The sequence below is a fragment of the Galeopterus variegatus genome, unplaced genomic scaffold, assembly GCF_000696425.1.
Source record: "Galeopterus variegatus unplaced genomic scaffold, G_variegatus-3.0.2 Scaffold7582, whole genome shotgun sequence".
Taxonomy (NCBI): domain Eukaryota; kingdom Metazoa; phylum Chordata; class Mammalia; order Dermoptera; family Cynocephalidae; genus Galeopterus; species Galeopterus variegatus.
The window spans coordinates 8,747-22,155 of NW_007733693.1; the positions used below are offsets into that span (position 1 = coordinate 8,747).

Sequence of the window (13,409 nt, forward strand, 5' to 3'; positions counted from 1 at the left end):
AAGATTCTTCTCCCTGTTTTTAAAAAAGTATCAGAAACTCAAGAAAAAACAAAAAGCTATTTCAAAGCTATAATCCGCATATGAAGCAAACTAAACTAGACATGATTTTGAGCAAATTGGTGATGTTCAAAGGGTTACCCATTTGAACATCTCTTTTAAGTAGCATGGGATCATGACACTGAAAACATAGGGTAGGAAACAGCTCTGCAATGAAAAATATTTCCGTGATCATAATGATGCAAAAGCTGAAAATCAATTTTCAACAATTAGAATCAACCTGAAAATAGAGCATGGAAAAGTTAATTTGATTACAGAATAGACAAAAATGTGATCAATCTTGACAGTGTCAAAGTAAAACTCTAGCCAGCCCAAGTGGGGAGGAAGAAAAGAGAAGAGAATAGAGAAGAAAGAAAAGGTAAGGAATGGGTGGAAGGGAGAGAAAGTAATTACTGCTCTTCATTATAAGCTTTTTCTCCCAAAGGCATTATTTTAAGAGAAAACATTTTTAGATTTTTTAAGGAGAAAGTTGTTACCAGTAGCAAATGTTACAAAATGGTCAAGTGAGAAAGAATTAAATTTGCCTTGCAAAATTTCAGTAAGACCATTCAGTAAGACTTGGAAAAGACCATTTCAGTAGAATACTATAATGGAAACCAGAGTGCAGTAGACTGGGAAATGAAGACCTGATGAGGACTATTAAGGACCATCTCAGGTAGCAGGAACTGTTCTAAATGGCTTATCCATACTAACTTGCAGGTATTATTATAAGGAGGCTAGTTTCTAGTACCATCATCATCATTACCTTCATGAGGCTGAGAGAGGTTAGAAAATATTTCCAACATCATACATCTAGTAAGTAGTATGACTACAAGTGGAATGCTAGTGTGACCCAAGTCCATGATTTCATGTATTTATCTAATATTGTATAAAACAGATGCTATGAAAAGAGAACAGTAACAAAGAAATTCTCAAATATGAAAAATACAATTATCAAAATTTTTAAAAAATCAATATAGGATTAGAAGTCGAGAACACCTTTTAAACTAAAATAAAGGAATGATAAAATAGAGAAGAGACAAGCAATATAAAGAACCAATCCATTAGTTATACTTAAGTACTGCTGAAAGAAGAAAAATAAAAAAAAGAATCAATCCAGCAAATCCAGAATAGGGCTAACAGGATTTCTAGAAATAGAGGGAAAAACTGTAGAGTATCCTCTAAGAAATAACATCAAAGACAATTCCTCAGAGCTCAGGGAAAACAGGAGTATACAAACAGAAAGGATCTACTAGTGCTGACCAGGACAAATGAAAAAAGACCCAAACCTAGACACATCAATCATCGTGAAATTTCGGACTCCTAGGATAAAAAGGAGAACCTAAAAACTTCCAGGGGAAAAAAAAAGTCACAAAATTAAAGCAGATCACCCATGAAAGAATAAGAATCAGAGTAAGATTTCTCTTCAGCATCATTAGATGATTAAAAACAAAAATAGAAAGCCAATGGCATACAGCCTTTAATATTCTAAGGAAAAATAATTTCAACCTGGAACTAAACTGTCAAACATGAAGGCACAATGCAAACATATTTTTCAGAAATACAAGGGCTCAGAAAATTTATTTCCCATTACTCCCTCATTTTATTTTAAAGAGACAGATGTGTTGTAACATACATTTATATTTATCCTTTCTTCCTACAAGTAGTGTGAAGGTGTACTCCAACAAAACAAGATTTTTAAAAAACAAGAAAAAAGAAAACATGTATGTTTGGAAAACAATAGCCCAACCCAAAGAGCAAGGAAGAGAAGTCCAAAGTTGACAGCTATGCAGCGAACTCAGAGGGCAACCAGTTGAAAATGGGGCAAGAAGACAGAGGGATCTAGGATGAAAGGAGGATTCCATACAGTGGATAGGTTTGAGGTAGGGTGGGGGGAGGAATTAGGATATGATAAACATAATCCAAGAAAAAAAGAGGGGAAATGAAGAAAAGAAACTAAAATCTTTAAGAAATACAAAAAGCTACACAATGAAGTCATGATCCAAATATGGAACAGCTCGTCCAAATTAAAACAGGAAATCAGAGGGTGTCACAAAGATAAATGAAATGGATCATAAGCAATAAAAAGAAGGGTTAAGAATCTACTAGATTTTTTAAAGGCGTAAGATTCTTCTCCCTGTTTTTAAAAAAGTATCAGAAACTCAAGAAAAAACAAAAAGCTATTTCAAAGCTATAATCCGCATATGAAGCAAACTAAACTAGACATGATTTTGAGCAAATTGGTGATGTTCAAAGGGTTACCCATTTGAACATCTCTTTTAAGTAGCATGGGATCATGACACTGAAAACATAGGGTAGGAAACAGCTCTGCAATGAAAAATATTTCCGTGATCATAATGATGCAAAAGCTGAAAATCAATTTTCAACAATTAGAATCAACCTGAAAATAGAGCATGGAAAAGTTAATTTGATTACAGAATAGACAAAAATGTGATCAATCTTGACAGTGTCAAAGTAAAACTCTAGCCAGCCCAAGTGGGGAGGAAGAAAAGAGAAGAGAATAGAGAAGAAAGAAAAGGTAAGGAATGGGTGGAAGGGAGAGAAAGTAATTACTGCTCTTCATTATAAGCTTTTTCTCCCAAAGGCATTATTTTAAGAGAAAACATTTTTAGATTTTTTAAGGAGAAAGTTGTTACCAGTAGCAAATGTTACAAAATGGTCAAGTGAGAAAGAATTAAATTTGCCTTGCAAAATTTCAGTAAGACCATTCAGTAAGACTTGGAAAAGACCATTTCAGTAGAATACTATAATGGAAACCAGAGTGCAGTAGACTGGGAAATGAAGACCTGATGAGGACAATTATACCCAGCAGAACTCTAAGGACAGGAGAGAAGAGGAGAAAGGTTGCTAACAAGACAGACTGAAAGTAAAGGGAAGATTGGGGTTGCTATTTCTATTTATATGGAAGAGATCTGAGCATGTTTTTAATTTGACCAGGATGAAGAGGCGATGACAGGTGATGAAATCCAGAGTACATAGCGAGAAATTGGTAAAGAGTCACAAAGAATGATTACATTTTGTAATGATGAATATACTAATTATCCTAATTTGATCATCACATATTGTACACAGGTTTTGATATTCAACTCCATACCCTACAAATATGTATAATCAATTATGTTTCAATTAAAAAAAAAAAGAAATCCAGAGTACAGGGTGAAGAACCAACTTGGACAAAAGAAGAGATATCTATTCTTCTAAAATAAGAAGAAATGAAGTAGGAGTGGACTCAGACACAGTCATAAAGCTGGTAAGATCCAGCTAATGGCAGGATCACAGAGAGCTCTGTCCTCTAATTGTGACCAAAGCAGGAGCTGGAAAAGCTTACAGAACTGGTCGTTTCAGACAGCAGAACAAGAGAACCAACAAGTACTTACTATTAAATAAATAGACTAAGATGACAGGCCTCATACTATGGTTGAAAACACTTTTCCATTTGAGAATCATTTTATATTACCTCTTCTGTTGATTGAATTATTCTTTATGAGAATCCTTTAATATAACTTGGTGTCTGGATCCAGAAAAGGATATTTGGAGAATGACCAAGGAGGGCAAAGTTTTACTCATTTATAAAATGAGTAATGAAAATAAAAAAACTGGCTACATTAGAGTTACTGATCATGCCATCCAAGCCTGAGTGATCGATGTTAAAATTTATGTACCCAAATCAGTGCTTTAAATTTTGGGAAAAATCTAATTGCATTCTCTTCATTATGAATTAAGACCACTACATTCAACATCATAATTCTAGAACTTCTTTTTTTAGCTGTGTTCTCTCTTTCTAATTAATCTAATTAATATGGTAGGTTGTTATTTTGCTACTAAATATTACAAATAGAAATCTGTTTATGACAAATTTTAGAAATGTACTTCCAGTAACTAGTTATTTTTAAAATGTATATGCAAATTAGCAGATAAATTGGTGACTTTAAACTGGATCCCTTAGCAAAATTTACCCATGCTATTTGCTTTTATTATTTCTGTTAATAACCTTCCATCTTAAAACAGTTCTTCCTCTGGGCATTTATGCTGATGAAACAGTGCTATGTTACTCCACGCCAGGCTTTCCCTAAGTAACCTGAAGCCTGCAGACAGATTTTAATGAAATGATGACATAGTTCTCCAAAGATCTGATTTTAAATTACGTTATAGCCAAAACCATATTTTTGAGACTGTAAAATTAGATAACCTCATTAAAAATAAAATAACAGCTGAGGATGTTTTGAAGCCAACTGACCAGGTTAAAAAGTCCTGGGAATAGGGGAGGGGTGAAAAAAAAAAAGTCCCGGGAATAAAACTGAATCTGTGATGACTACAGACACACATTGGTAATTGCTAAGGTAGCCCCAGCTTGGCAACACCGAGGTGTCAGGGAAAATGGTAGTGAGCTTAAAGGGAAGTATTTATTGAAAAGTTTCCACCGCGTGTCCTGGATTACTGGAACATGATACAGTCAGATTCTAGTGTAACCATGGTTGTTTACAATACCCTGGGCAATTTGAAACTTTGTGATTTCAACAACTGATGAAAAAGTTTTGAGTAATGTAATCACAGTGATTTCTCAGTTCACCCAAATGTGTTTCTAGCTCAGAAACAGGTACCAGTGACCCCTTTTCTCTCACACATAACCAAAATAATGAATTCACAGTCTTGGTATCACACTGCATTAAAAATTACAAAGTAGGTTTTTAGCCTTGAGACAAAACTTTACATCCATTATCTCATTTAATCCTAAACCACTTTGTTTTATGAGTCTACAGTCATTGCCATTCTGCCTATTCCTGATGCTTGATAAGCCTTATTCATTGGTCTTACCCTTGTCTTTAATAGCCTTTCTTTTATGACTGCATATTTATGTCCTCTCTGACACATCTTTCAGGCTAACACTTCTATGCTTTTCTTCTATGTTGGTTCACCCACCTCTAGGTTATGTTCATGTTCTGATTGTTTATTATTCTAACCTACGCTTTGATCCACACACTCTCTCATTTTGACCATTTTTATCTTACTGAAATTCAGATTTCACTTCTAAGATTAGCTCTCTTCTATGCTACCCTAATGAAATTGTGCTGTACTTTTATACATTAAATACTTTGGCTTGGCAATCTAAAAAAAATTCTCCTTCTTTTAAGAGTTATCAGTAATGTTGGTCTCATTCAAAGATTTGCTTCTAAGCTTTTAGAAATATCCTTTATTAAACCCAATCTTTTCATTTTTCATTAGGTTCTACTTTCTTAATATCCACTTGCCTCTTCTTTTTTTCTTTCAACTAATTTTTGTCTGCTTAAATTGTCTCCTACAACAAGTTACCCCTTCTCCAACTTTTTCACCTAAAAATTCTGATTATTGAGTAATATACCTAATTTTTAAAAGTAATTTTATTTCCCTTTTCTTATATTTTCTCATTTATTTATTCACTGTATTCACTGAGGGAGCTGAAATTAAATATAACTACTAATCTTGTCAACTAAAAAGTTTAGAGCAAACACATGCAAAAATGTACAATAAAAGAAAATAAATAAATAGATGTTGATTCTGTTTCTTATCTAGTTTAAGCATTACAATCCAATGATCTTGCATCAAACTGAATTCTCCCTGTGCATGACCAGAAGCATCCATCATTATCTATAAAGTCACAAAGTGGTACTAGGAGAAAAAAAGACAGGAGGTATATGTCTAATCCATGCACACACATATTAAAATTACACAATGCCCAAAAGTTTCCCCTCATAAAAGTAAACTTCTCCTCTTTAAAATGTAATTATATATGAGTATAGCATGCAAGTGGGTTTGCTCCCAAGTTAATGATTTATTAGGAGCTTCATACAGCTAAAAAATCAAAACTTTAGAACCCAGGCTTAATTTTTCAAAGTGAGTCTTAGGTCACAAAACTGAGCATTGCACAGGATTAAATGATGAAGAAAGCACACAAAGAGTCTTGGGTTTGAGATTAATCATCCTAACAGACTCTACTTGATTTGTAAAGACAGGCAAAGGAAGAGCCTGTATCAGACCATTGCAGTGGGGAGTCGCACACAGAGGAGATGAGAGGAGGGCCTGGGGAAGGGGGGAAAATGTAAAATAAAACCAGAAGAGGCCTTTATGAACCAATGATGATATGTGCCAAGATCTGAGATATAATTAACTCAACTCTCTGCACCTGAGGGTAAAACAAAGCCAAAGGGAACTCCAGGGAAGTAACACATCATATCTTCCCTTAAATCCCAGGGAAAACAATTCACCAACAAAGTACTTCTGACAGACTATCACAAAGTGACACAGTTACCACTCTTTGTGATCAAAACAAAACAGAAAAGACTTATACCCAGAGTAAACAAAAACTTCAAGGTAGTGCCAGTTATAGTGGCATGATAGAAGAAGTACCTTTACAAAAGTTTTCTACCATATTGTCTTATTACTGGAAATATTCATGCAGATAACAGTCAAATCAATAATGATCCAGAAGACATCCCTTCATTCAGTGGGGGTTGGTTTCAATTATTTCCAGGTTTCTTTTCTCCAAAAAGGAAATGATACAATTTTATACAAAAGATAATCTAAAATGAAAAGAAATACTGTACCCTCTCTTTCTAGCCAAAATTTAATTTTTCATTTGTTCTCAGGTAAAGGACCCTTTAAAAAGATCCTTTCGACTAGCAATTCTATGTGGAAGTAAAAGCTTTAAATCTTAAAATTAAGTATCCTGTTCACATGAACAAGCTAAAAGGAATTAGAATATGCTTATTATGAATAAAGGGCTCTATACTCCCATGTCATTTTATTCTCACTACAAAAAGATGCCCATGTTTTCCTTAACAGTGACAGGACACATAGGAAGAGTTAGAAGTCAAAAATGAAAGTGTAAGAGTCATACATAGAAATCACCTTGAACTGATGCAAATTGTATTAGCTTCTGAACAATTTTACACTAAATTGAGTTTGTTAAATCACATTTTGAACACCTGTTCTTTTTAGCACCACGAGTTTGAACACCAGCATAGGTGATACACATTTGCCTACAAAGACTGGTAAACTACCAAATGCCACACAGCTTAGTATAGGAGGTTAAGACCCACTGTAAGAAAAACGATAATTATTTTTAAAATAGGAACATTATGCTTTTAGTCAAACAAACTAACACTTACTCGTTCTCTAAGCCATCTTGTTTTTCTAGGCACAAGTGATCATACCTGGATAGGCAACCACTACATAGCCAGAGCCTGAAATGTTCATCCCACTAAATGCCGATTTTCTTTTCTTCCCTTACCTGATAATGAGCCTGGGCTTGCTGCGCAGAGTTCAAGGTGACATTGCAGAGTTTGCAGTACAGGGGCTTACATAGCTCCTCCAGGGTAGAGTCTTGCTCCCCTCCCTTAGGTAACTCTTCTTCCCCTGCCAGAGGCAAGGAAGCCTCCTGCCCAAAAGGCTTCTGTGGTGGAAGCTGCAAGGTTCCTGTAGACCTAGTGGCTACTGACATAGGAGGAGAGGATGAGGGCCGCTTAGGCAGAGGAAGGCCGGCGTGTTGCAAGAGGATCATTGGGTAGTAGAGCTTTGGGCATAATCCAGTTGGCGATGAGAAGCCAGGTCTTCAAATCTGAATCAACACAAAAGAAATACTTAAAAATGAGACCTCAGCAATACATGTAAATGACAGCACCTTCTGACCCTTTCCTCTACTTCTCCAAACCATCTTTGGGACTTCTTTCCTTTTGCCTTATCTAGCAGACTTCCCCTGTCTGTTAATTCACATTGACCCAATGCTCTTCCACTGAGAATGGCTTTATAGATTTGGCTTCATTTTCCTTGGCACAGCTCCAACTGCTGTCCCTCTGGCCCATGAACATTAATAGCATTGCATCCCTGGCTAATTAAATCTAAAGGTCACATGGCTGAAATGGACATCAAAGGTCACCTAGTCCAGACCCCTTCCCTCAGGCACACTTACACTTAAACACTCTTGATGGTAATCACGCATAGACAAAAACACCACTAGCTAAATATCTTAGCAAATATTTCTTTTCTGTCCAAACAACATCTAAAAGAATGAAAGCGTATCACCTCAGAATCCTTAAAACACTTCTAGAATTAGCTAAAATATGATGGAACTCTAGGAATAACCCCGAATTAAAATGTGGCAAATAAATCAAAGTGTTCCTTCTGATCAACTGGCAATATTTAAGTAGGTGAGCCAATGCATTCCTTACAGCAAAGGTTGCAAACAGATGGCCTATGGGCCACATACGGGCACAGATATGCTGCTTGAGATATACAGTGTTTGGTTTTGCTTCCATTTTTTAAATTGAATTAGTTGCCAACATTTAAAAATCAAGAGATTCATGACTTCTCTTGATAAAAGAATAATCTGGCAACGCTAGTCAGTGCTCAGAGGCACTGTCCCCTGTAGCTAAGCCTGCCTCTCCAGGCCACCTCAGTCCCCACTCAGCCTGCTGCCTGTACTTGTGTTACTTGCCTGCTCCCAGTAGGCCCTTGAGTTTATGATCCCTCCTCACTTAGCCTGAAACTATATTCATGAGTCCGCTATAAAACATCTTCTCTCCTTCTAAAGGCAAACTGCCTCTACAAAACAAGGTATCAAGTAAATGTTCAATGGAGTAATGGATCACACTACCATAAACACCAATATAATTCCAATTCCTCAGTCTTTAGGCTATTTCTTTCCCTCTTCTTATTAAATAACTGATAGTTTCTATTCTATTTCCCTCAGAAAAGACCCAATATGTTCTATTTCTTCTTCAATCTTTATTCATGATTTCTTCTGCTTCCACCCTGGTGGCATCTTCTAACTCTGAGTATCTCAAAATGAACCATAGTACACTCTTTGAGTTCCCAAGATTCTAATTAACCCAAATCAGAATCCTTATTTCAAAATCTACAATTCCCTCCAGTCTCTCAATACTATTAAAATCTCTTTTCTTAGTCAATAAAATATGGCTATTTTAAGCTGCTGAAATTTTCCTTCTGCAATGGACATGTGTACATTATGGCAATAATAATGGGTTTACTAAAATGAATCAAGTAAATTTTGAAAAGTTAAAAGTCTGTTTTACCACATTTGATAACTACACAGCACCTGGAAATTGCAATCAAGTAACAACTTTTATACTAAATTCAGAGTCTGGAGGCAGCAAAGGAAATAAGTGTGACGGGGAAATAATGTAATTAAGGACAAAGTGCATAAATTATCAGTCACAGCATTTAACAATACCTCTTATTAATCATAATATTTAGAAAAATAACATCATTTGATTTTAAAGCATTAGTACTCTGCCCATAGCTCTGGGAACATAAAGGAAAGCAATACAGATTTAGAACTTTAAAAAGTCAGGTTCTCTACAATGGTATTTCTCTCAATTAAATCAAGCAAAGACATCTAGAAAGCAAAGATGAATATGGACATTTAAAAAAGGGAAACTAAGAAGACAAAGACCAGCTTTTTAAAAAGTTTAATAAAGTCAGGTTCTCTACAATGGTATTTCTCTCAATTAAATCAAGCAAAGACATCTAGAAAGCAAAGACGAATATGGACATTTAAAAAAGGGAAACTAAGAAGACAAAGACCAGCTTTTTAAAAAGTTTAACTACCTAATTATTATAATTCATAATGTTAAAAGACTATACATACTACCTATACAGAGTTATACTGATGCCACATTGCCACAAACATGCTGCTTGTTCGTAAGAGAAAAGGTGGAAAAAGGTGTCAAAACATCTGAATAAAGGAAATTAGCAATATAAACCGAAATCAAATGCTACCAATTGCCTAGACATGTCTGGACTTGTTTTATGAAAGCTCACTCCCACTTGAGGAAATTCCAGCATCTGTTCCCCCCTGCCTTACCTACAAGTTTCCATCAAAATAAAGTCCTTCTCAAAGCACAAAGGTACAAAAGGCCCCCTACCAGAGGTGATAAAATTCCCTGGATTGAAGAAAAAATTCTTGCCAAGTACAGACTTAACCCTTATCACATTTTATCTTTCTAATTTTTAAGGAATAGCTAACTAGATATTCCAAAATTATTTCTTCTGTTGCAAGTAACAATCAACATGTCAACTCCCCAAAAAGACCTATATGTGGCAATTACATCAGGTATTCACACATTTGCAAACAAAAATTAGCATAAAATATAACTCTAAAATAAATAAAACCAAGTATTTGGTGAATACATGAATGGTGGATATAGAGACCCAAAGCATATGAGACTCGGATCCTTGCAACTGTTGCATTAGTTTAAGAGACTAAATTGAAGGCTGATATAAATAAATATTTCTCACATCTTAAAAACCATTCAATTTGATGCCTGCAGTGGCAGAAATGAAGACTTTATAGTGGTTAATGTCCTGGTTTGGAAAGGGGTTGAGAGGACATTATAGAAAATCAAAGCTTCACGATGTACCCTGCTGAAAGAAAACGAATTATCATAGCATACTTAGTTTTCATGATTGGACTGGGGCCTACTCTTCACACACTGAATTAAAGACTGTCGCTTTCCCATTTGGAGAAATCTACAGAGGAAGGAGAACACGAAAGATAAAAGAAACAGGTTACTGACACCTCAGCAAACTAGGGAAGTCTGTAATTGGGAATTCTGGAAATAAGAGAAAGACGGCGAGCCTTACTCTGGTCATGAGAACGCAGCAAGAAGGAATGAAAGGGAGAAAAAGAAAAATAATCAGCTGAGGCAAGGTACATTACACAAGGAAGGCTGGAAAGAACGCAGGAAACTGGGGAGCAAGAGGCCTTGGTGAATTGGTGAATGTTTTCCAGTCTCAGCTACGACGGTTCCTAATCCTGTTGGAATCACAGCTACAGATACTTCAGCATCGCCCACATATACCTTAAGATGCGCACGCATACACTCCAGCGAGCGCGCACACGCGCACACACACACACACACAGACAGACACACACGCACGCACACACGCACCTCAATCTCGTAAAGATGCCATCACGAACGATGGAATCCCCGGACCCCCACGGGGCGGGTGCCAGTGCAAGGGCCAAGGCAGCCGCGCGCACAGAGGATCCAAATGGTGCACGTGAAGTGCTTCAGACAAACAAACAGATAAATAAAAGCAGCGCACGCCCTGTCACGTGGAGGACAGGTGGAAATAGCATCCCAGAGGAACCGCCAGTCCCCGGCGCCCCCGGCTTCGTCCGAAATGCCCCGAGGCTCCCCGTCGCCCGCACTTACCGGAACCCCCGGGACGCGCCCGCGGTCAAGGCGCCGTCCGCCCGGGACGCCCGCCCTGCGCGCCCGCCTCGGCCCGGCCCGACTCCGCCTCTCCTCGGAGCAACTTTCTGGGCTGGAGGCCGCCGAGCCCTCTCCTAAGCCGAAGGCTGACTGTCAAAAGTCAGTCCAACGCGACCCACAGGGAAACAGCTGCAGGAAGTGACTGCGGAACCGGGAGGCGGCGGAGGAGGAGACTGAGGGCGCCGGTCGGCGTCGCCACTGCGCATGTGCCTGGCGGAGGAGGCCCCGCGGCGGCGGCGGCGCCTGCTCCTGCATCCCCGGCAGCGGGAGGCGCGCAGGACAGGTGCCGTGATCGCGAGTGCAGGGGCGCTGGGCTGGGCCGGCGTGGGGAAGGAAGAAAGCCACGAGTCGGAGGAGGATGCACCACCGCTAATCTCAGGAGACAGCTCCTGAGAACTGTTCGTCGTAGACCCTGGAAAGTTGATCCATAGCAGAAGCCTGGGCAGAGCTTTTGCAACTTTCGGCTCCTGTCTGACATCCAAACAGTTTCATTCCAGCCCGGCTCTCAACCTGCTGATTGCCGCCGAAGGGCGGCTGAGTGGAGCTGCCGAATGCCCAGGATCCTTTAAATTCTGCAACAGAACCTTTAGAATGCACCTCTTCCCCACTTCCGCCCCGGGATGGAAGAAGAAAAGCGGAAAGCGTGGCTCCTGCACAGTGGCCTCTCATCACATAAGAACCTACCCTCTACCGACCCCCACATACCTTACCTTTCCTCTGCACTGATAAGCAAGAGACAGAGAAGAATTTCTCCTGACCCCCGGAGCCTCACCTGCAAGACAAGAAGGACCAGGAAGAGACTGGCTAACGCTAGGATGTCGCATCCTCTCATAGCCAACCTGGACATCTTCAGAGTTAACATTGAGAGATGAACTGAGGAATCCCGCTCCAAAATTCTACCAGTTTGTAAATTTACCCATATGAAGATTTGTTGGGTGTGTGTGTGTGTGTGTGTGTGTGTGTGTGTGTGTGTGTGTGTGTGTGTTAAACTATACATAACATAAATTTATCATTCTAACCATTTCAGGAGTATGCTTCAGCGGCATTAAGTACATTCACATTGTTGTGTGGTTATTTTTTTAGTCTGTAAAAAATATGCTGAGCCTCCTCCACAGCTGAAGGCTGTGCCAAGGAGATCTAAGTGTAATAAGATGTGCCCTAGTAGTGGGCAAACTACTACAGGAAAGTAAGGCTGTTTTTTTGGCTGAAACATGCACCATCCAATACCACCACCAACAAACCAGAAATGACTTCATAAGTAAAATGATTGTTTAGCAAAAATACACACAGCTACTGTACACCAGTCATTTGGGGAGAGTAATCTATCATCTGAATTATCTTTCCAATGACATGTGCACATATACTTTGTGTCAAAATTTTAAATGGCCACATTGTTTTTAAAATAATAAATGCTGCCTAAATCCACTCTCCAGCCCTTTTTCTATCTGGGAGAACTTCACAACCACACTCAGAGAGGACCACGACTAGGCCCTTGGCTAACCTTTGCAATCTGACCTCCCACAAGGCTCCTCACCTTTACTCACAGCCCTGTCCACTCCACTTACTTGCCCAAATCTGTGTTTTAGCTCCATCTGCATCTTGAGTGTGAAATGCCTTTTCTCCCCTCTCCATGCATTTCCAAATCCTACCCATCCTTGAAGGCCTCTTCTTCTATGATCTCCCATAGCACTTTCTCTGCACACCTTGATGACACACTTAATATTTGTTGCCTCCCTTTACAATTACTTGAAGTGATACTTAATCTGCCTTATAAGCTCCTTGAGTGCAGGAAGAATATGTAGAAGAATTTGAAATTTTCAAATTTTGTACTTTGCGGTATGCATTTTTGTATGTCAGGATAAAAATCTGAAATATTTACTGATGTACCCCACTCTGTAGCTCTACACACACACACACACACACACACACACACACACACACACAATTCTGTGTTCTCTGCCCCTGGTCAAGAATACTTTTCTCAGGGCCGGCGCGGTGGCGCACTGGATAGTGCGCCGCTTGGGAAGCGCGGCGGCGCTCCCGCCCCGCGGGTCGGGTCCCCCATCACCCCCCGGCCCC

General features: G+C 38.8%; 1 protein-coding gene across 1 annotated transcript in view; it reads right to left on the minus strand.

Moving 5' to 3' along the window:
• LOC103607609 (zinc finger matrin-type protein 3-like) overlaps positions 1-11,324 on the minus strand; it is a gene marked incomplete at its 3' end in the record, with an annotated part of 19,766 nt that extends 8,442 nt beyond the window's left edge. The window contains exons 1-2 of the mRNA XM_008592097.1: positions 11,271-11,324; positions 7,325-7,651 (exon numbers count right to left, since the gene is read on the minus strand). Coding sequence (XP_008590319.1) covers positions 7,325-7,594 — 270 coding nt within the window. The remainder of the gene's footprint in view (positions 1-7,324; positions 7,652-11,270) is intronic.
• Positions 11,325-13,409: the final 2,085 nt, after the last annotated feature.